The 25,251-nt window shown below is 40.0% G+C and overlaps 1 protein-coding gene across 5 annotated transcripts in view; it reads right to left on the reverse strand.

The window, feature by feature from the left end:
- gabbr1b (gamma-aminobutyric acid (GABA) B receptor, 1b) overlaps nucleotides 1-25,251 on the reverse strand; it is a 294,834-nt gene that overhangs the window by 45,334 nt on the left and 224,249 nt on the right. For 3 of the 5 annotated variants that reach the window (XM_039820110.1, XM_039820114.1, XM_039820111.1), the window contains 4 exons: nucleotides 13,569-13,719; nucleotides 10,726-10,858; nucleotides 8,812-8,928; nucleotides 7,580-7,690 (listed from right to left, as the gene is read on the reverse strand). In XM_039820110.1, the coding sequence (XP_039676044.1) occupies nucleotides 7,580-7,690; nucleotides 8,812-8,928; nucleotides 10,726-10,858; nucleotides 13,569-13,719 (512 nt within the window). The remainder of the gene's footprint in view (nucleotides 1-7,579; nucleotides 7,691-8,811; nucleotides 8,929-10,725; nucleotides 10,859-13,568; nucleotides 13,720-25,251) is intronic. The other 2 variants (XM_039820112.1, XM_039820113.1) reach the window with 1 other exon arrangement.

Here is a 25,251-nt window from a genome sequence, read left to right on the forward strand (position 1 = left end):
AGCTAGATAATTTATTAAACAAAAACAAAGTACAAACCAACAAAAAGAGTCCAGAGGCCTGTACTACGAAGCAGGATTTGGCGTTAACGAGCTAACTTCAGGTTCAACCCAGGGTTTTCTGTACTATGAAGGTGGATTAGTTGTTATCGGGTTCAATCATCCTGCTGCTTCCTGCTGCATCCTGCTGCGTCCTGCTGCATCCGCCGCATCCACCCATGCTCTGCAACGCCACGTTACATCCCGCAACGCACTGCTGTGATGTTCCTATGCACAGAGTAGTCAGGATCCGATATAGGAGACTGCACTACTCAGTATGACACGATGTGCCCTGCTATGACATGAACTTCCACGATGACCTTTGAAGTCACTGTTCCATTATCTTTAATGTGACTATTATTGCCACTATTCATCACACCCCCAACCGGCCCGTCAGACACCGCCTACCAAGAGTCTGGGTCTGCCGAGGTTTCTTCCTAAAAGGGAGTTTTTCCTTGCCACTGTCGCAATAGCCACTGCTAATGCTTGCTCTTGAGGGAATTACTGTAATTGTTCGGGTTTTGGAATTTATAGAGTGTGGTCTAGACCTACTCTATCTGTAAAGTGTCTCGAGATAACTCTTGTTATGATTTGATACTATAAATAAAATTGAATTGAATTGAATTGAAAATTCAATCGCCGTGGTAATTTAGAGATTTTAGAGATTAGAGATCAACTACTGACCAATCAATACTCGATTGATAATGAGAGCGAGAGAGACAGAGAGAGAGGTGCACTCATATAAGTTAAAACATTTAGAGACCGACAACCCTGTTAACATTCACTGATGGGTATCTTTATGAAAGATATATATTTTAAGAGGAGGGAATTACATATAGGCTATTTGTCGGCTTCTTCAGCCGTGTGTTGCCAATACGCACATCGGTTAGAATTATGTTTCGATATTTTTTATTTTCTCTCACGATCACTTACCACTGCCAGGGTTTCAACTGAAATAAAAGGCTAAAGCAACGACAGTTCATGGAAAGCAAAAGTGTAATTATGGTCAGATCTTGTGCCTGACTGATGGGGAAGTGACCAGTGTAGTCCAATTTATATTATAGTGGGTATATTGGCCAGAATCTGCCTTTGGGGGAGGAGGGGGGCATATCATAGTGGGGGGGCCTGGGTGTCCTCCCCCAGGGAAGTTTTAAGCATCAACGACTTCATTGCCGATACACTTTAATCAGTGGCGGTTTTTGCAACGGGCGAACTGTAATTGTTGGGGTTTTGGAATTTATAGAGTGTGGTCTAGACCTACTCTATCTGTAAAGTGTCTCGAGATAACTCTTGTTATGATTTGATACTATAAATAAAATTGAATTGAATTGAATTGAAAATTCAATCGCCGTGGTAATTTAGAGATTTTAGAGATTAGAGATCAACTACTGACCAATCAATACTCGATTGATAATGAGAGCGAGAGAGAGAGAGAGAGAGGTGCACTCATATAAGTTAAAACATTTAGAGACCGACAACCCTGTTAACATTCACTGATGGGTATCTTTATGACAGATATATATTTTAAGAGGAGGGAATTACATATAGGCTATTTGTCGGCTTCTTCGCCGTTTGCGTAAGCTGCCACCCACATCGGTTAGAATTATGTTTCGGAAAATTTTTATTTTCTCTCACGATCACTTACCACTGCCAGGGTTTCAACTGAAATAAAAGGCTAAAGCAACGACAGTTCATGGAAAGCAAAAGTGTAATTATGGTCAGATCTTGTGCCTGACTGATGGGGAAGTGACCAGTGTAGTCCAATTTATATTATAGTGGGTATATTGGCCAGAATCTGCCTTTGGGGGAGGAGGGGGGCACATCATAGTGGGGGGGCCTGGGTGTCCTCCCCCAGGGAAGTTTTAAGCATCAACGACTTCATTGCCGATACACTTTAATCAGTGGCGGTTTTTGCAACGGGCGAACTGGGCAGCTGCCCGGGGCATTTTTTCATGTCACATGGGGGCGGCACGAGAACTTTAAAAAAATAATAATAATCCTCTGCGCCGCAAGGCCGTTTTCTGTTAGCCTATCTACCATTTCACTGCAGCTGCAGGCGCCCTGCTTGCACCCCCTACTTTCACAATGAAATGGATTAGTCCGTAATGGTGCGGGCGCGAAAGATAAACACACAGTGACAGGAGAACTGGGAAGTACACAGAGACAGAGCAAGACGAGTCTAAAACTCTCTTTTATGTCAATGGTCTAAACGCGAAAATGAAACAAAGTTACCCAAGCGGTTCAAATAAAAGAAAAAAGCTAAAAGACACGTTTTCGGCAGTAGCAGGACCTCCATCAGCTCCCGTGGCTGATGACAGTGGTGGTGGTTCTGTCGGCGGCAGTGGCAGTTGCATGCAAAGTGAGGAGAGGGACAGAGATGAGGGAGTGAGGGTAGAACCTGCAGTAAGCACAACTCCCCTTAAAGGAACAAAGCTGTCTGATGGCTCCAGCAGCATCAGCCCATCACAGACAACCTGGTCTCACGGCAGTTCATGTAAATGTCAATGTTATTCTTAATCTATTGATACGTGTTCACAGAGACGTTTATCTCGTTTTTTACATGTAAATATCCCATTATTTTCTCGGGGAAAGGACGCCGGGAGGCGGCCGAAAAGGAAGCTCCATAAGCCGGGAGGCACCTGCCAGGCGGCCCGCTGGGGACGCGCTACAATAATGGGATGGCGGAGGTTGGGTTTAGGAAAAACATTACGGGCAAAGGACGCCTTAAACGCCGGGAGACGCGCCACAGTAACATGCAGGACAAAACGCCACGAAGCTCCATAAGCCAGAAGTCGCCCGCGAGGCGGCCCGCTGGGGACGCGCCACAATAACGGGATGGCGGAGGTTGGGTTTAGGAAAAACCTTACGGGGAAAGGGCGCCTTAAACGCCGGGAGACGCGCCACAGTAACACGTGGGACAAAACGCCACACGCAGGGACGCCATCCCCGGGAAACAAAGCGCCACATGCGGGACGCGATCCCCGCTCACCCGTGAAAGTCCTGTGTTGTTTGACCCATCCACCACCCCGACCAACTTCCCTACGCGGATTTTCGGCTTTTTATATTACTCCCTACCATTTTCGTGCTGTGGCCACAAAATATGCTTCCCATTGAAATACATTACTTCACATTTTCGTGTTGTCCACCACGTAAAAAACGACAAAAACGTATCAATAGATTAAGAATAACGTTGACATTTACACGAACTGCCGTGAGACCGGGCTGTCACAGAACAGGCAGGTGAATGGTTGCAGTAATCCTACTGCTCGCCAACATGTTCCTATTTACATGTTGTGATTTGAGTAGCGCAGAGTAAAAACGTCAAAAACAGCCATTCTAACCGTAAACAAACCGGAACTATTTTTGTACGGAAGAATATAGTACTTGAGTGATATGCTCGCAGCAAGCCTGTCTGAGAATATAGTTCCGGTTTGTTTACGGATAGAAGATGGCTGTGTCTCATGTTACGTTGTTTTTTTGTACACGCTGTGACTCTACAAATCACAACATGTAAACAGGAACATGTTGGTGTATTTGGTCACTTTTGTCACAATTCGGAGCAGTAGGCTAGTTGGAACCAGTTACCTGCAGGATCTGTGCTGGGCTAAGCTAATGCTGGAGCCGTCAGACAGCGTTACAGCACGCACGGAGATGAGAAGGGTATGTATTGACTTGTCTTACTCTGGGGGTTACGGTGAATAAGCTAAATTCCCAATAAGTCGGCGTGTTCCTTTAAAACACTTTTCTTAATGAGAATTTTAGCTTTTCTATCTGCATTGGCAGACAAAAACTCATGATAGACCTCTTCAAATTAAAGCACAGGGCCTCTTAAAATGATATATATATATATATATATATATATATATATATATATATATATATATATATATATAAAAAAAAAAAAAGAGAGAGAAAGAGAAAAAAAAGCTTGTTTTATGATTCATGAGGAGTATACCGTTTTATTGTATTAATAAATGGCACTCTTTTGAAGTATTTAATGTGTCAACTCGCACTGATTCTTACTTACTCATTACATGGCGTTAGTAGTTTGAAGGAGTAGGCGTTGCTATACATATTTAGGGGAGCGCAAGGACAGGTGGTATTTAGAATATTTCTATATTTTATTTGTATATTATTCCTAATATTTTATATTATTGTTGCTCTCTTCTCTTGTTAAATTTTTTTATGATTTTATTTTTGGCACATTTATGTATATAGTGCATATTTATTTTAAGTTCTGATAACCTATACTGTCATATTTTGTGCAGAATTGTGTCCATTGTCTTTTGAAAATGTTGGAGGTGGAGATTGTGCAACTTAAACAGTGTGTTTCCTGTTGTAATCGCAATAGTTAAATAACTGGATTCTCTTGAGTTTTTCAAATGTTCTAATGAAAGATTTGTGCAATTGAGAAAAATAATTTTCTCTTTCACTTATGTTGTTATAATATTATAAAAAAAATGTGGGGGGTCTCGAAGGGGATCTCGCCCTGGGTGTAATTCAATATAGAACCGCCTCTGACTTTAATGCACCAATTTAAGGTAAAAATACCTTTATTCAGCCTATAGATGTTAAGAAAAAAGCATGGATAACAATTCAAAATGTATAAAAAATATAATGGAAAGTAGCCTATGTTGTTATGTGTCATTGGGCATTTTTAAGTGGGTAGCCTATACTGAAATCCTGGAGCTTACTATCACGTAGACTAGGCTACACCACTGGAAGTGATATTGATAGGATAACCGTTGTGATTTACGTAAAACAGTGTCGGCTTTTTTTGCCAGCTTTCCTTCCTGCATTTTCCCTGTAAAACCGTGTTTGTGTTCGTCATATTTATGTAGAATTATAGTTTGCTCTTCTTGTTTAAAATATGCAGCTCTGGTAGATGTTTGCGATTGGTCATGCTCAGGGACGGACTGGGGCTAAAAAACAGCCCTGGACTTTCTCTCAAATAGGCCCATCATCCGGCCATTTGCCCCTAGCCGTGCGCGACAGACACTAGCCAGGATATCCTGATACTATGCCACAATACTGTAGCCTATCAGACAAGGTATTCATAGCAAGTAACATCTCAAATGATGGTTGTGTTTATTAATGAAGCCTCAGCCTTCAAATACAAACTAAAAATGTACAATGCCATTACATCTGCATTGAAATTAAAAGTAAGTAAGTAAAAGAGTATTACTGACAACACTTTCAGAGATAAAGTAGGCTACTTGCTGTACCTGAACATGGGGATTAGATATATTGTAGGCCGATACAAAAACTACACTGAGTGTTAGTTATTATATACTATAACTATTCAAATATAAATGTATATAACATGTGTTAAAGAATTAGCATTGAATAACCTATTTAATATTTATTACACTTTTGATTCATATTAAAGTGATGGTTCGGAGTAATTCACCCTAGGGTCCTTTGCACCATGACCTCGAGCCAAACACCCCCCCAGAAGCTTTTTTCACCTGGGTCGAACATTGGGGAGGAGTTAGCTAGATAGGCGAAAGCTTAGCGGCGGGACTACGGACCCACGTTTGTATCTAGGTAATTACCCCACTAATAATGCCCGAAATGATACCAAACGTCTACAAGTAGTACAAATAGGGTATGCTCTCATAAAACGATGGATTGGAAAGTTTGTAAGTACACCAGAAGTTTATGAACACTTGCCTGCTCTCTTCAGCTCTCTGTTGCTGCTGCTGCTACCTGCAGTTAGACGAGTGCTTAGGGCCGTCTACAAATTACTACACCGAAAAGAGTTACAACAAAAATATTTATTAATTCAATGATTAAATAAGGTAATGTCTCCAAACTTACCTCAATTATTACTTGTCTCCTGCTAGTTATACTACAGCACTTACTTTAAAAAAAAATTAAATTAATAAATATTTTTGTTGCATCTCTTTTCCGTGTTGTAATTTGTAGACGGCCCTAAGCACTCGTCTTACAGCAGCAACAACAGCAGAGAGCAGAAGCCAGCAGGCAAGTGTTATTTACATAAATTAAACTGTGGTATACTTACAAACTTTCCAATCCACTAGACTTTAGCATAACCTATTTGTATTACTTGTAGACGCGTTTGGTATATTTGGCCATTATGGGGTAATTTACGAAAAATGAGAGACCTCTCTCTCTCTCTCTCTCTCTCTCGCTGCTGCACGCTGTGTGTGTGTGTGTGTGTGTGTGTGTGTGTGTGTGTGTGTGTGTGTGTGTGTGTGTGTGTGCGTGCATACACGCATATTTTCAGTAGATTTACTCTAACATTGTTGTGGAAACACAATAAGCATGGCAACTAAATGTACACTTCCTGCATTACTTCAAATACTAAGTTAGTCATCTAGTAAACTACTATTCACATGAAATAAAACAATAAAACATTGAGACCATTCAGCAAGGCACTCTGGGTAATATTCAACACACAAACTGGTTTCTATGAACTCGTGACTAGGCTTCCTCCACTTCGCCGTTTAAACAAAGTGGAATAAACGTATGAAAGTCCAAATCTACACAAAACCCACAATCAATTAGTAAGCTGACATCAAATGTATATACATGGCATGGCACGGTAAGATGTCCAGACTAGCAACAGTCATTTTCGTTTTTTACATCCTGCTGCTTCCATCGTCAGCCAGGAAATATTTTTTTTACTAAAGCAGTATATGACATCAGATGTATTACCTACCACCATTTAGTTGTTTTGTGTTATTTAAGATATTTGTAAAATATCTGGTCATGCCAGACGTAATTATTCCACTCATTTTTTAAACAATGCAATTATCCGTTTTAACCACCAGCAGCTCCCCCTGCCCCCCAGCAAACTCATGGGTCAGACCTATCTGGTAGCAAAGGAGGGTCGAGACTAAGAGCTATATGGAAAAATATGCACCAAACAAGCCACTTTGAAATTTAGCTGTTTCTATGAATACAAAAGTTGGGTGATTCTCCCCCACCCCCTTTGGACTAAAAAACTGTTGGAAGACCCTCCCCTCAACAAAAAATAAAAAGACATGACCCTCCCCTATTTTCCTCCGGTGGTCCATTCCATAAATACCGAACGGCCCCTTACCATTGTCGAGCTCGCCACAACAGCCAGTTTCTGACAGAAAATAATGTGGGTGCTCATCACACAGATGCATTCTGGGTCTGGCTCTGGCATGCTCTGAGGTTTTGGTGTGGATAAAGCGACGCTCAAGCTCTGCACTCCATCCAAAGTCCTCCCGCATGTGTGTTGTGTGTGTGTGTGTGTGTGTGTGTGTGTGTGTGTGTGTGTCTCCATCCCTTCGCAAAAGAGGCCTGAGAGAATCCTGTCATTCAAGAATTAAATTGGAAATAATAAAATAAAATAATTCCAATCCAAATGTTTATCTTGTACATTGTTTTGTTAGGGTCTTGTTATATGCATTTTAAACATTAAAATTAACATTGATTGATTGTAGTAGATATAAGGTTCTCCCTCATGAATGTATTATATTTTAGGATTTATTTCAAATGTTCCTTTGCACAGTTGTGAATAAATAACAAAATAAATAGATGAGCATACCTCCACTGTGATATGTAAAGGATCCACAATCTGCCAGATCATGAGAGACAGGATATCGATGCCGAGCAAAACACCAACGGTTGCATAGAGTTTCCATGGTTCCAGGTGCTGCTGGGAAACAGAAGGGGTGGGGGGGTTCAGGAAAAGGCACAAATCCTCTCTTTCTGGTTTTGTAAGGGAGGGATTTATGAAGCCACAAATAGACTAGCCTAAGCTGGAGGTGAAAACAATGATCCATCACTGACTGTAGCCAATTCAATCTGCCCTTAAAGCACTGGGCCATGACAGGAAAGAGACAAAGAGGCCATACTGATCACAACGCACAGCTCCTTCACTCAGTCAATAAATAAAGGAGTTCCTTTATGTATTCAGCTTTAAAGAGAGAAAGATTTTTTTGGGAACAGGTCTAAAACTATAAAATGTTTAGTATTAGAACAGCATGAAATCCAAGGCAATCTTGTTGAAGAAAATATTATAAACCTGTATTGATGCAACATCTATCTCCAAGCATTCTAGTCCTTATGAAGCATTGCAATGGCCAGGGGCCTCATAGCAGGGGGGTGAACTGACTACTGAGTATCTCTGAGAAATTGCGTTCATATGGACAAAATTATTTATATCCAATGCAAATTTTTTGTGCCAACGCCACCAACCTGCATTACAAAGAGTGGGCAGTTGGGGTGGTGAAGGATTCTAGAGCTTGTGTCCCGTCACAATCCAACAGATGGTTGCCTTTTTGTTTAACTATAAGACAGGATTTTCCGCTAACCTCAACCAAGTATTTAAAGGGTACTTTAGTTTTTTTCAACATGGACCCCATTTGCCCATGCATTGATGTCTAAGGGGGTTGTTACACCTATAGTTTGTTTGCTTTGGTCCAAATCAGTTGATGAGTTTGTAAACTTGAAGCAATTTCCGCTTGGTTCGGTTTGGTTTCACATCTGTAAAAATCCAAGTGAACCAAAATTGGTCATTACAAAGCATGCAAGAACGTTCACTCCTCTTATTAGTTGGATGTGTCTGGGGCGGGGGAAAGAAAGTAAAGGATGATCAAGCTGGCGACCCTAAGAGAAGTAATCTTGCTTATGCTCTTAAACGGAAGTAAGATTACAAAATGACGGAATGCGGAAGTGCCAGGCAAGTTCAGGCAAAGAGGTCAATAAGTCGTAATTGCTGCTTAAACTAACAACTTATGTGAGTGTTTTTCGGGGGAGGACAGTCTCCACATTTACCTTTCTCTTGTCCTTCTTCTCATCCTTCTTGGTGAAGACGGTATGGACCCACCATATCTTGGTGAACATGCTGCCGTAGGCGAGGCTGAAACCCAGACCGAGCAGCCACAGGCGAAACTAGCAGAGAAGAGAAGAAATGAATTGCATTATTAAACTGATTAATATATCAAATCAGCTCCTCAGTCATTCTCCATCATTAAGATTTGTTTGAGTTTAATAGCCTTTCAGAAAGGACCTTGAAATCAAAATAACCTCTGTAATACAGCAGTGATACTGTTACTGCCTTTACTGTGGTGGACAAGAATCAGACAACTGACAACACGAGCAAACAGAAGAGCTTAAAGACTTGAAACTACAGAATATTTTTTGGGATTTAGATTTTCTACCTATTTTAAAGGGATTTGTTTTGGCTCTGATCTCCTTTCTAGGGGAATGACACTTTCATTGGTATGGAGCCAGAAATCCACACTTATATAATAGGAAATCCACCAATAGAATACCAACAATAACTGTTATGTAATAAAATGTTAACTTGGACTGGACTGGTTTACCAAAAGAAATGTTAAGTGGTAATCCTGATTTAAAGGCATTTTATGGTAAAAAGGAGTAATTTATTTAGGTTAAAATGTAAAAATCCTGATTTCTCACTTCAAGACCACATTTAGGCTAGTTCCAGACATGTGAATCAACCCCCACATCTTCTATTTATTCAGTGATGACTAAAGTAGGTCTGGTATTGTGCTCAGTGATGGCTGTTTGTCCTGAGTGGGGGAACTTGACCAACCACAGCTTTGTAGGTTGGAATAAGAATGGGGACGTCATCTTCCGAGCTTGAACCATAGACATCAAGTTCCTAGCTAGCTATTTAGCTTCATCCATGAAAGTACCAACAGAAAAATGGCCACAAAATGGAGACATCTGTGGGTTGAGATGGGCACAGCTGTACAGGTTGTTGTAAGTAGACTTACAGCAATAACAACTCTTAAATTAGCATTTATTTTTAAATTGTCATGATAAATGTTAGGGCTAATTGTGCTTAACAATTGCTATCCTGACTCCCGTGTTAAGTAAAACTGACATTGGTGGCACGAATACATAGCTACTTACAGAAAATGTCTGACAAGGACACAATATAAATTTGAATGAAGTGAAAAACGGCAAATAATTCTGATTAATCAGGCTTCACTGTTTGACATTAATGTGTATTACCCCCTTAAATATATACAGTATATATGACTTAGCAAACAAGCCAATTATGATTTTTAATACAGTTTCAAACAACTGTTATGATAATTTCTTATTTTCATCCCAAAGAGAATGCCCCATCTTATATCACATGCACACAAACATATCTGAGATTTGTTGAGCACATTCATGCAGTGCAGAGGATGATTTCAAAATAAATTCTGTCACTTTGTACTTGATTTCTAGGAGAAACTTCTGAATACCAAAATCAGCAGGGTGTTGTTAGTTCAATCATCAAATTACTTTTATTTGCTTTAAAGAAATAGTTCAACGTTTTAGGATATACACTTATTTGCTTCCTTCCACGAGTGAAATCAGAGGATCAATATCAATATGATATACAGTATGTATAGAGCCTGGCTTTGTCCAAAGTTCAAAAATACACCTGTATAAACAATCTGTTTAAAGATGAAGAAAGCAGCTTTAAATTTCCTTCAGACCTTTTCTCATTTAACAAACCAAGCAACATATGTCTCCTTGGTGTCCTCTGCTGTGGACATTGCAGCTGTGTGCTCAATAAACAAAATATGATTGATATGATGCATTGTATGAACAATGACAATTTTTTATTGACAATAACGATAATCCTTTATTTGCAGGCCTGCTTCCCACAGTAAACTCAGTAGGTTTGAAATCATCATTGTGTTTGGAGCAACTTTCAAAGTGTACCTGGCAGACGACGGGGAACTGCCTCCTGTGGATATGAAGGCCATCGATGCCCAGCGGGAAGACAGCACCCAGCGCCATCATGCAGCCCACGGCAGTCATGTTGTTAAGGTAGGGCTGAGAGTTCTGAATGTACCTGTTGCAAAGGCACAAACACATACTGCTTTTCTAAATATGTATCATGAACAAACAACTTGTTATTTATATAGTACTTTTCTAGTCTTAACAACTACTCAAAGTGCTTTAACATAAATATAGGAACCATTCACACACGTTCATACACTGATGGCCGAGGCTGCCATACAAGATGCGACCTGCTCAGAAAAACATTCATGCACATTTACACTCCAATGGCGGAGTATCGGGAGTTCAGTGTCTTGCCCAACGACACTTCGGCATGGAACTTTAGGGCCAGGAATCAAACCACCAACCTTCAATCAGTTGGCGATCCTCACAACACACAAACAATACACATACACTGTATTGAAAGGTGTTGATAATAATGGAGATAATATAGAATACCAGGGCCTGTTCATCACTGGCCACTCCAGAGCCCCCCTCCCCCACAACAACAACCGTCTCCATCCAGTAGAGACAAGTTAACAGGCTATTCAAAAGACAAAACCCCCGCAAAGCAGCCTGACCAGACTCTGTCTCGCCTTCCACACTGAAGCACTGCGCTGATCAGCTGTCTCCACTGTTCACAGACATTTTTAACAACTCACTGGAGACACTCAGGGTAATGCCCAAATAGAGAACACTGTTGAAACAAGGCTAGTGGACAGCTATGGAGACATAGGCAGGGGAGTGTAAGGAGGTCTTACTATGAAGAAACCCAGAATGGAACTTTTCAATCTGTGAAGCAGATCATTAGGTGGATCCTAACGAGTGGCCGGCTGACCATCAAGAGCTATCCAGCTATGGTAGGGACCACCTTGCCAATGTCCTTGAATGAATAGGATGTGACCGGGACAAAGCTCAGCATGTGGAGTGGCCTGGGGCTAAGGTGCTGATGAAGTCCTTACCACAGGGCCTAAAAAGGAATGTTTGGCAGGACTTTTCCTTGGAAAATGAGCGGAGGAGTAGCTTCACAACCTACTTCTCATCATAGAGCTAATCTTGGTCCCGGGTGGCCAGTAGCTGAGTAGATGTTCTATATGTAGCTATATGTACGAATGGTACATGAGAACAGCCTGGAATCAGCAAAGCTCAGGGTGATCTTTGGTCACATAATAGAGAAGCTGACTATTCCATCTGGAATACCAGAAACTATGGATGAGCTAAAGTTGACTGTGAAGCAGACATTAAATATCACCCGCGACTTCAGTCTGCAGTATTCAGATCCGGACTTTGAGGACTTTTTCACTCTCAATTCCACTGCTCAAATTAAACACATGGCCACAATAAGGTTGTGAAAAGCGAACCAGAAGTTGTTCATTTTGTCAGTTTGTATCCAGTGCCACACAATGAAAGCTACACTGAAAGTGTCACCTCAGAACAATCCCTTGGTGCTGCTTCCGCAAGTGCACTGCAAGGACGCTCTTGACTCATGTGATTCATCATCTGCAAGGTCAGTCATCATGTCATCAAGCAGCAACCCAGAAAGGAAGCCATGGCCAAACAAATTCGTCATTCCACGATTCTCTGTTGAAACCGAAATGGTTCTTGAAAGAGCCAACAAAGTTTACAGAAAAGACACACTTATCAAGGCACACCCATTTCTGAAGGTTTGGGGGAGCTCTTCAGGCCTCAGTGGATGGCTGACTAGCATTAAATACAAAATAGCCAACTACGGAACAAAGGTAAGAGGTTTTGGTATTCCAGATACATAAATAACATAATGAGAGGAAGTCTGGATGAATGTTAAAAAAAAGGCAAGAAGAGCAGAAGTCAATTTCTTGGCTATGTATTGACGTTGGACCACATTATTGAACAGGCTAGGAGAAGGACTACGGAAGTTTGTTGCAGTTTGAATTTGAAGACGTGACGTTAACGGTAATGGATAAGTGGAGATGGTGATTTTGGGGCTGTTTCATATTAAACAAAAAGGATCTTCGTTATTAACAAAAATGTCTATCTCTGTAGGGATCCTTTCCATAATGTTGTCAGACACTTAGAATAATATTCAGAGCCAGTTAGTGGCAGAAACAGCACTTTTATGTGGACGCTAACTGACAGTGTGCATTTTCCTATTGCCGCCCGGTTCGTGGCTGCCTGTTACAGGGTTCTTACTCAATACTGGACCAAAGATTTCAAAAGATTTTAATATTTCAAAGATTTTTGTTCACATTAGTGACTTAGACACCATGCATGGGAAAATAGGGTCCAAGTTGAAAAATACAGAAACACCTTATGTGCAAATTAGCACATATTTAATTAGATAAAAGAGTTTCTGTTACAATTTGTGTGGGGTCATGTTGCACAATGCCTGTACTATTAGAGCTTATTGTGATTCTGATTCTAGAGAGAACAGAAAACACTACCTCCTTGTATTGCTGTCATGACATTTTTAACTCACCTCTCTCTCTTTGTCTCACCCCTAGTGCAACAGATGCCAAATATCGCGAGAGTATTGTCTCTCTCTCCATAAAGGCCCTACCATGTCATGAACAGTAACATAAACTACATGTGTCTGAATAAGAACTAGACATCAGTTTAACAGGTAGATAAAGCAATGCTGTGTATTTCACGTCTAAAAGGGGCTTCAGTCACACCTTTTGGCACTGGTTTAAAGAAAACACGTGTTTACCAGCTAGTCTCTAGACACAGTGTGTGTCTGATGTTTGGTGCAACTTTGAACTTGATATTTATCTCGATTGATTTCTAGTAAAGGTGAGCTTTTGTACCTGACATTGCTGTTGTAGATGTTGAAGGTGAGGCAGATGATTCCCAGCAGGATTCCCAACCCAGCAAAGACAGACACGGACACAAAGATCTTCTGGGACAGGTAGCGAAACTCCTCGATGACCACTGTCTGGTCTGCAGGCGGTCCTGAGCCTAGAAAACACGGAGGAGAGGAAGAGAAGGATGAAGAGAATACAGAAACACAAAGCTTAATGCATCCCAGTGTTTGCTCTGACTACAGGTCTAACTATCAATGAGTGTCCAGCCATGCCTCATCCAGATTTGTGATGCGTTCTGGCTGCACCGTGGTTTTGTTTCATCCTCCGCCACGTGTGCCATACCACACCAGGAGTGTCTCAGAAATGAAGATTTGCCTGCCTGCTCGCAGATTTATTGTCTCTACAAGTAGGCTACTTGAAAGAACAATCACTTTTTTATTTAGCTAGTATCTAACTTCCACTCCAAGCATTCCTATAACTAAACTCCATGCCTTCTCTTTTCTGGAGTTGTTCATAAAAAGGATCTGTGATGTCGTTTTATGTTTTTCCACCTCCAAGATGAATCTCTCGTCATCCGTGGTGTTGTACAGGAGACACAAACTATGTTCGGGGGGTGGTTTGCTAAATTTACTGGATACTCTCGCTGTTTCACTTGCTGCCCGGCTGCTCAAACACCCGGCAGCTCACGTGAAAATAGACCTGGCGCGTATCTTAAGTGAAGCAAAGAGCCACTTCACACACGCTTCTGGGACGCGCTGCGTCACGGGTTGACGAATATCCAGCATTGACTTGAATAGCAGCTATTGCTCGCTGGGGCCACGGCGCCTCCGGAACGCAGACGCACATGATGGAAAATAGGGGTCAGCCTCCAATGTCCCATTGATGTTTGTTGTAAATCACATACAGTCACTTAGTGTTTGGCTCCATTACCAAGTTTCATTTAACGTTCAGTTCACAACCAGCACTAACAGGTACACAGACACAGTTCAGGACTGAGAAAAACACTTTCACTTCTCGGTTCATTTCATTCATTGACCTCTAATTTACATTATTCATGAGCCATTTATCGACCTTTATTAAACATTGGTATAATAGAGGTCTGTTCAATGATGCACAAGGCTCAGTCAAATGAGGCTGTACTAACGAGGAATGCATGCTCATATGTTTTAGATTTGTGTGTATAAAAAAAATTGCAATAATATAAAAAAAATGTATTATCATCTGTGATATAATTCTCTAAAAGGGTCTGGCTACTTCACACAGCATTCGGGGACGGGAGGAAAACGTGCTCTCGTTTAATGGCATTTCTTTAAACCAATCAGAATTGTCATGGGCGGTGCTAAACTCCGCACAGAGCCGCTGCAAAATAGTTGTGTGAGGCTGAGTTTAAATGAAAAATGATAAATAAAAAGTTAAACGTTACTGAGGCACAGGCAAATGTTCAGCTTAGAATTGCTGGACGGGGGTGGTTTCTTTTCAGCACTGTAGCCAGGCTGACAGAGAGTCACAGCTCTATTGAGCCATCTATTCCTATAGCTGAGTAGTGACAACTTCATGAGCTAAATGATAAAATTATAACAGTTAGAAATAAAATTCATCACCTCTTGCCCTCAACTTCTAACGGTTTATCATTAAATGCAGGGCTACTAGAAACAGCTTTAATATATATATAGCCATTCTCCTATTGAACTTCACTAATCAACGCAAAAGATTTCTACAGCTAATATAGATATATAGATCAATATGTCTTTATTAACAGGGTATGCACCACAGTCATTTAATGCAGTTATGGTAAAACCTCTTCCTAACAAACCCACTTTTGATCCTGAGGTCTTGGCCAACTATAGACCTAAATCTAATCTCCACTTTCTCTCTAAGATCCTTGAGAAGGTAGTTGCTAATCAGTTATGTAACTTTCTACATAACAATAGTTTATTTGAGGACTTTCATTCAGGATTTAGAGTGCCTCATAGCACAGAGACAGCACTTGTCAAAATTACAAATAAATTATAAACATTCATGTTATGTGGAGGTAAAGAGATCACAACAAACTGCTGATTCTGAGGAAAGACAGGATGGACTTTTGAAACATGACATGAATAATACCATGTTGAATAAAAAACCACACAGATAGTGGTAATCTGCCCGTATGCGTCTGTATGTTTGCCATTTTTCCCAGTCAGCAGCTGAGCTGTAACTGCTGTAAATGTCATCGATCATATTGTTACCCTTAACCAATTTATATTTTACGATCCTTACAGTTAACCTGTTATATTTGGCATGGTGAATATATATTGGATTCACACCGTATTGATATTTGTTGTTATACTTATATTTGCCCTCTATATATTTGTACTCTTTCCCACTTTCTACTGCAACTGCTGGGAATACTCTGCTACTCTCCTAACCTATAGCAGTAATGTAATGAGATTTAGCTTCCATAAAATTTACATTCCATTTACAACATGGGCTTTGCATGGCAGAGCATGTGTGAGAATAGAAGTGTGTGCATCAGTGTTGTCTACTTAGCTGTGCCATCAGAGCATCTGAAGCTTGAGCAGTAACAGAAGAGCCCCAGGCGATGCAGTGGAAGATCTGTGAGCCTTGGCATGTTTGAATGAGATGTTAATAGCAGCCGTGTCGTCATGGAGTCTTAAGGTCAGAATACTAACAAGAGCTTATTTTGCCTCACAAATGTGTTGCTATGGACGCTGCTGGATTGTATGCATGTGAGGATCTTATGTGTCACTTCAGAGCCTGATGGAGGATTACATTGTGATTCTTACTTCAAAAGCTTAGTGTTTTTTATTCATACAACAGCTATTTTTGATTCAATACAGGGAACACAACATAAAAAAACTGCGAGGAAAAGACATGTTTTTAAACAAAAAGTGGATAAAAACCATCTGTCATCATCATCAAGCTAACCAGATCTGGAGAGACCCACTTTTGTGTATCTTAAATGCCTTCATTTGTATTTAGCTTTAGAAATGAGCTGCATCCAGCTAATTTAAATAGCTGACATTACTGTATTGTGTCAACAGTTAACATCATTTAATATTGTATGTGGCGTTTTCTTTCGCGGGGTGCAAATACTCCACCAAAACAAGTTCCTAAAAACACAGACAACACCCAAAAACAAGTTGAGGTCTATTTTAATATACACAGTACATGATTAAGCATTGCTACAGTATTAATTTACAAACGCGCATTAGTCACTTGCCCTGACCTCCGCGGTTGTAAAGTTATTTTAAGGTTAAATAGTTATGTAATATTGCGTAAAAGCATGGATTCATTAGCGGAGGTAATGTTATTAGGGTTAGGGTTTAGTATAACTTACACAGTTAGAGTTGCAACCATGTTCGTGTGGGATATCTGTCGTGCTCGTTGACTCCAGGGAAATAAGGGGGGGTTGTAACGTTGGTATACATATACCATCCATGCTCAGAAACGCACATGGTGAAATATACAGCAGAGGTATTCATTTCCAAATAGACTCCCACTGCAGACGGTTTGACGCTGACTTCAGTGGCCATACTTTAAATCAGGCTGTTATTGTGAAGGGTAGAAACGGAAGAACTAAAGCTAGCTCTTTCATTGTCACTATCAGAGCTAATAAAAGTGCATTGGCCATCTTGGTTGATGCGGTGAACATGGTTAACATCAGTATGTTAGCAATGTCATTATTGTGTTAACCCATTCAGCATCCTTTTTCTTATGCTAAAGAGCTATTTTGTCTATATTTTTACTATTTCTGTATTTGTTTACTTGTTATTCATGTTAAATGTAAGGCAAATTCCACGTAGGTGTAACTTACTGTGGCAATAAACCCCTTTTCTGATTTCTGAATTCATTGTGAGCATGTTAGCATGCAGATGTTTGCATTTAGCTCAAAGCACCACCACTGGCTGTAGACTCTTGGTTCTGTAACCTTGAAGGATACCATCATAACATTTGCAGTAGCCTATGCTAGCAAAAGTGTAAGCCACAGTCCCATGATGTACAATTTTAAGGACTACATGATTTGACTCTCTTTACTTCTGCATTTTACATGACATTTTCCTCACCCTGTGTACAACAGCAATGCCTTGTCAATAAAGCGAAGAGTTATGCAGTAAAAAAAAGTAAGGCTCCAGAATGATGCACTGTGCACGAGAGTAGGTGTAACTGTTTGCTGAAGGCAGATACAGAGTATACATGTGTGTCGGTTAAAGTGTGTTGGTGTGTGTGAGTGAGTGAGTCCTTTGGGAAAATGTGTTCTCCAACACTTAAACCTCCCCCTGCCCTTGATGGTGGAATCGGGACAGTATGTTACCATGGCGACTGGCCCCATAATGGTTACCAAGGCAATATGAGAGAGGCAGTGATGCAGCAGTGGTTGCCAAGGAGACCGAAAGAATGGTGGAGGAGAAGAGAGAAGGCATGAGAGGGGTAAGAAAGAAACAAAGAGACAAGAATATAAAGAAGGGATGAGGGAAGAATGGATTGTAAAGAAAGGAAGTAGAGATTAAGGAAACAAGGCAAGAGGGAAGAAGAGAATGGGATTTGGATGAGAGAATTAATATGAAGCCAGAGCTGTGACACATCAGCATGTAGCAACTACTCTACAACCAAGTCCTGGTCACCTTGAGGAGGCCTAATTCTGTCATGTCACCATCCTTGCTATTTTTGGAGTTCACTGTCAGGAAGAACGCTGCAGACCACCCATACTGGCAGGGAGGAAGGAGGACATCTTGACAAGTGCCTTGGGGTGACTGGCTGTCACACACATGAAACTGGTTTCTTGCACCGTATTAATCAGCCCGTCCAATGTCCAAGAGCATCTGCTGACTTCCAAACGCTGTCCAGATTAGGGCTGTTGGAACAAATTCCGAAAGTCGAATATAATTTCAATAGTAAAAAAAAATCAATACTATTCGAATGCTGAAATTACTATTCAAATGTGATTATTTTCATAAATAGGTTGGCTAACGTTATCTAATCTCCCTCTTATCATGTCACGTCTGATGAACAATAAGTACGGGAGTGATAAACACAAGGCATTGTGAGCTAACGTTACGTACCGTACAGGGGGGAGTGACAGGCTGGAAATCGGAAGAAGGATGGTAAATAGTTTTAACATGACTTTAAAATCGACATCCACCGAGCCAATGTGCTTATGTTATCGCTAGTTAGCTAGCTCGTTCTGGTTTATTTCATAGACAGTAAAAGTAATGGACAAAGCAACGCCGTAGATTTGCAATGGAGAGCAATGACGTCTATTGGAAGCACTTTTCCGGTGATGGCTGAGTGTTACTGCGCAGCCTCCACCTGAGCTTGACGACGTAGATGTGACGTGAGCAACCTGTCTGAAAGTCTTCTGGTAGCTGTGCCAAGAGCAATCTCAATCATTCCCAATCTTTCAGAGACGGAGAACATAGGTATATGTAAGGAGATAACATAGGCACATGCCAATTATTGCTAACTAAAATGCTAGATAACATTAGTAATTAAACTAAAACAGCTAATGTAAGTCGAAACTGCCTGCGAGCTACTCCTGTACTATAAGGTAATTTCTCTACTGTGCGACAGAAAGTTGCGTAGTTCTGACACAATCGTTCGCCTATTTTTATAAAAATGTCTGCTACGGGGCCATAACGTGAGATACAAGGTAATGGAGCCTTTTATACATTGTTGTGTTTCTTTAGAAATAAACAACGGACAAATAAAGTCTTTTAACGCTTCAGATGTAAAGTTATTTGCTGTCAAAGTGACGCCAAAATGAATGGCAGTCAATGGAATGCTAACAGCGGTGATGGCTTGTTAGCATCAAAATGGCTCCATAGTAGGTAGGCCTACGCTTTGTGGAGGCTGGCTTACCCCCTTGGTTTCTTTACTGCGTCGCGAGTTATAGGAGCTTAGCTGGGAGCTTCATGGAGACAGCTAAAGTTAATGTTAGCTGCCCTACAGCTGTCAGAGTTAGCATCGACTTCATATATTACCTCCTAACAGCTGTATTCTCAGTAACATGACAATCTGCAAGAAACAGGTTGCTTATAAATCACCAAAATAGTAGTGGCAGCACCGTTTGGCTTAGTTATCAATGCCGTTAGCATCGTGGCTAACACTATTGTTACTTTACTTTATGACAAATCATTTCGGCTGTGCTTTTTAACATGATGTCATTGTGCTAACCGAGCACTGTTAGCCTTTACAACAGAGCCGCTTCACTAGCTACACTTGTTCGATAATGTTTCATTGCAGAGTTCTCTGTTGATTTGTGTTTGTCGCTGTGTGTGTGGTGGAATATAATGTAAACAGAGAGGGGTGTGCCAGAAATGCAATGCGCCAATGACGTAGATTCCCTTCAACGCAAGGCTAATGTTGGAAGTCCCTCTAGTGGACAGAACATGTAACAACAACCCCATGCTTATAGTGGCATTGACAATGCATAAGAATGAGTAGTGTAGTACATATTTAACAGGCTGCATTTGAGCATTAAATATTCAAATATTATTTGAATATTAAAAAAAATAACAAATGAAATTCGAATGGTAATATAGAGGAAGACTGACAGCTGTAGTCCAGATGGCCCTGACAGTCCCACTCAGAGCCGCATGAGTGCAGGGTCCAACACCAAAGACACAGGAGGTCAACATTTCCTCCAGCCCTCCCTCGGGTCTTGTCATATTGGAGCAAGAGGCCACTAGGATGACCTTGCTGTCTGTTGGTTTGGTTACAAAAAATAGTGCCTGCCACACAAGCAGTAATGTATCCGTGCAGACAGTAGACGAGAGTGACGTCAAAACCTACCAGCAGACATCACAGCTTGGCTTGTGACTTCACATCTGATATGTCAACAAACAGGATGATAAAAAGCAACTCCTACACCTTAAGATAGTGAATCATACTGCACTAAAATTAATAGAACATTTTGGTTATTTAGAACTTGGGGGACTGGTTGGACACATTGTGGTGGTCACGTTTCCTGAAGCTCTGCCAAGTGGTGTCAGAAGTTATTTAATTTCTTACTTTCTTACTACTTTAAAAAAAAAAAAAAAAAAATAAAATAAATATAAATATTAATTTTTTATTTTTTATATATATATAAAAAAAAAAAAAAAAAAATATATATATATATATATATATATATATATACATTTCAATGAAACATTTTATATACAAATGAAAAGGGAAATATAAAAATATATATAAATAAATATATAAATAAAAAAAAATATAAAAAAAAAAAAAAAAAAAAATAAAAAAAAAAAAAAAAAAAAAATGTGTCCAAACCTTTGACTGGTACTGTATATCTACAGTATATATAGCAGATAAAGCTTTTTTTTTTTAGACATCTACAGGTAAATAGCTTTAAAGTAAAAGTTCCCAAATTCCCTCTCAGGCTGTAACCCCTCAATTGATGCTTTTTTATTATCACTACATCAAAAGGTATCATTTCATGTGGATATGAGATTATTTTCTCTCTTCATTGTTCCTCATTGTTAGCTGTCAAAGCATCATTGGAGCAGGATTGATGATGATATTCTTCTCCAGGTGCACGCTTTATGGTATTGACTGTGGTGGAATTTGCAGCTTACGAACTCATGCTATGTAAGTTTAGACAGTGGTCTCATTCAGGTCAGAGTCCAACATAAACTCAGAACCTTTTCAGGCAGAGGAGTACTTTGTGCCTTTATGGAAGATTGGAGACGTAGCAGCTGTTTGATAAGACAGTGCTGCTCATCCTGCTAAGGTCATGGAGGAAGTAAACACATAACACATTTTGTCTGTGCTAAGGTATTTGGATGCACACAATATTAAGGTATACTTTGTTTACCATAAAGGTTCAGCTAAACGTAATGCCTCCAGGATGAGTTTAAATACTCCTTCAGGAAGACAGGAACTTCAGACAGTTGGGACGGCACGACACCATAACATATCATGGTTAAACTGTACTGCCTGCCTAAATTATTTTCTCAATTGAGTGTTTATAAAATGCTTCTGTGTAATTAATCAAGTCTCACAAATCTTCTTCAGCATGTGAAATGAGTTGTGCTGCTCCTGAGTTTTTCCTTGACATTGACATGACATCCAATGCAAAATTATACACTTACTGGACAAAACTCAGACTCAAATTTATCCTGATATTATCCTTGTTTGTGAAAGGTGTTGACAAGTTCCTGCCTTAGTGATTAGATAGATAGATAGATAGATAGATAGATAGATAGATAGATAGATAGATAGATAGATAGATATTGTCCCATGAGGGAGATTTGTTTTCAGTCTGACATGCGCATGGCAATATACACGGACAAATACATCAACAGATAACATAAAGACAGGTATATAGACACATAGAAACCATATTTACAACATTCATATGTTTTGGTCTTGTCCATCTCTTCATAACTACTGGTACAACATTTTTGAAACATTATCGGGGCACTTTAGGTGCTCTTAGATCCAGTTGCATCAACACCTTTTGGGCTAATGCTGGATACATTGGTCCTTCCAAGAATTAAAGCAGACCATTAGGCCTTCCTGACCCTATTGCCTACATAACTGATATTAGGCTTGGATCAGAGATGTTCTTCATTTTAGTTAATTAAAAAAGCATAGAGAGCATAGATAACGGCTTCAGTTCCCCGTAGCAAAGGGCTGTCTGACGGCAAGGTAAAGCAGTGAAAATATTCTAAATATAGCATACACTTACAAAGGTACTTGGCTGTTTTTTTTTCAGACGCGGAGTTATACTTATTGTGCAAAGGAATTTGAATTATAGCCGTTGTATGTGGTTATTATGTTATTATAAAATGGGTAGCACAAATCAAGCAATCTGATTGGTTCATATCCATGAACCAATCAGATTGCTTGATTTGTGCTACCCATTTTATAATTTGAAATAACAAATACCATTACTGTCACATCCGGCTCCTGTGCCTAGGTCATATTTTTGTTTTTAGCTGTGGAACCCTAACCAGCCTAAACATACTATGCTGTGGCTACGGTGACATTTATTTTTTTTAGCTGGTTAATACAGCTGTTAATTTTATAGGTAGGTTGTTACTTAATGGTATAATGATCGAATAACAATACAGGCTGAATAACAACATGGCTGTTAGAAGCAATTACATTCCTCATGTATCTAGCTATAAAACAAGAATTGTGTTTGTTTGTGTGTCTGTCCTTCGCATATCTCGAGAACCGTTCATCTGATCTACTTCACACTTGGCGGGTGTATTGCTGAGGAACCAAGGACATGCATAAATACATGCATAAATAAATAAAGAGTGTGAACTGGTCACGGTCCTGAAATGACCCGCATACGCAAAAAAACAATAACAAATGATCAATATTGCACAAGTTGTAATAGTGCTCATGTGCCAGCTGATAGCGTGATGATCAAGCTATGATAAGAAAACAACAACGCTAGCAACACATTGCTATGATGATGCAGATGCACGTAAATGCCCAACGACAACAGAGGCGGCCTGTGGTGTGGGAACGACAGCGCTCCAAACAGTTCTGGGAGATCGTGGTTCAGAGACACTTCACGGAAACCCTTTGGTTAAAGCATTTTCGCCATTTCCCTCGTGAGTTGCTGATAAATTATGGCATTTCTTAGATTTTTGCTATCTAAAATAGCCGTTATATTTTGCTCGTAAATTAAATTCAAAAAGTCTCTCGTCTCCTCGTTCTACATCTGTCTTTGTTGACACCCGCCATGTGTGCAAACAGAGTGGAAATACTGGGCGGAAATTAACTAAAACTTCTTCTTCTTCGTTTTGTGGCGGGTTGCAACCATAAAATGACCTAAAACTTAATCGCAATTCATTATTCATTCGGCAAATTGCGTTTCCATAAGCGTTTATCGCATAAGCCGTATATTGATCAAGATAAAATCCTATGAGACCGAACGTATTTCCTTTGAGTCGATATTCATGAAATTCAATCGAATTTTACTGTTTCCATAAGGCATTTTTCATTCGATATCACTTAATTCGGATAAAAACGTGTGGATGGAAACATAGCTACTATAAATAAAATGTAATTGAAGTCAACATGGAAGCCATTGCAACTCAAATATAGCTCACACTTAAACTGCTGCCCTCTGTCCACAGCAGTACATTGCATAGCTTGTGTCAGTGCTTCTGCCAGCTTCTCCAAACTATCCCTTTAATGTCTTGATTGATACCAGTTATCACCATTTATTCAAGAGAAAAAAAGGGAACAAAAACATCACTGGCCCACATTTTATTTTAGCAGTTCAAGTCCAATGAATAGCTTGAAATGGCACAAAGGTAAGTGGTGAACTGCCTGAGGTTAAATAAAAAGTAAGGTTACCCAAAACTGAAAAATAATGTACATTTTAGTATTTTACAAAAAGGCCTTTTTCAGGGAACAAGAAATGGATTAACAAGGTAAAGCTGTTCTGCAGCAATGGAGGTTGATCAAGCTTTGAAAGTTGGTGCTACCAATTCCCACAGGTGTTCCAACTTGTCTGGATTACTTACAACCCCCTCTGTTTGTATAAAAGTATTGTTGGAACGCACTGTGGTACAATACCCTCGTGAGCATTATTTGAACAGTATTGTACTACAGAAAGTAGTGTGTTGCTATAAAAATGGCGGGAAAAAGGCAATTAACAATGGAAGAGAGACAGACTATCATAACACTTAAGAATGTTGGTCTTTCCTACAGAGAAATTGCAAAGAAAGTCAAGGTGTCAGTGAGTACAGTATTCTTCACCATCAAAAGGCACTTAAAAACTGGGGGAACTAGGGAACCTAGTTGGTCAGGGGTTCATCCTACAGCAAGATAATGACCCAAAACATAAGTCCAAGCTATGCCAGAACTACCTTAGCAAAAAAGAATAAGATAGTAAGCTTAAAAACATGGAGTGGCCAGCACAGTCACCAGACTTAAACCCCATTGAGCTGGTTTGGGATGAACTGGACAGAAAAGTGAAAGCACAGCAACCTACAAGTGCCACACATTTATGGGAACTTCTGCAACAGAGTTGGGAAGAACTTTCTGAAGAATATTTGATTTCCATTGTAGAAAGAATGCCACGAGTGTGTTCAGCTGTTCTATCTGCCAAAGGGGGCTACTTTGATGAGTCACAAATTTAGAATACATTTTGGTTTATAAATTGATTCCATGATTTCTTTTTTAACTTAAATTGTTCATTTGTTCTATTTTTTCATTTCAGAGTACAATAACACATTGAACTGCATGAATTTTAATAAAAAACTGGAAAAATTGGAGTGTTCTAAAACTTTTGACCGGTAGTGTAACTAAGAGTAGTATCTCATCACCGCGTACTTTGACATCAAAATGTGTGCCTGCTATGCAAAATGCATAAAGGTAGGTAGGTCTCCAGTGCTCAGGGAGGGAGAAGTGACAAACGCACACACAACACACACACACACACACACATACACACACAGGCACAATAACAGTACAACAGAAAACAATCTCCTCTGTACTGAATAGGTAACACGATTTCATTCCTCAAAGTCAAGGTCATGGGGCCCATTCCAATCCTATTACTCCACCACCTAGATTGCTTTCTCCTGTTTTTTTTAGACTGTCAACTATCATCTTATGTTTATTGTACTGCTGTCATGGCTTTGAAGGGGTTCTTATGTTTAATTAGTAAATGGAATGAAGTTGTTGCTCCATAGCATGTGGGCCCATCAGA

Source organism: Perca fluviatilis, chromosome 13, assembly GCF_010015445.1.
Source record: "Perca fluviatilis chromosome 13, GENO_Pfluv_1.0, whole genome shotgun sequence".
Taxonomy (NCBI): domain Eukaryota; kingdom Metazoa; phylum Chordata; class Actinopteri; order Perciformes; family Percidae; genus Perca; species Perca fluviatilis.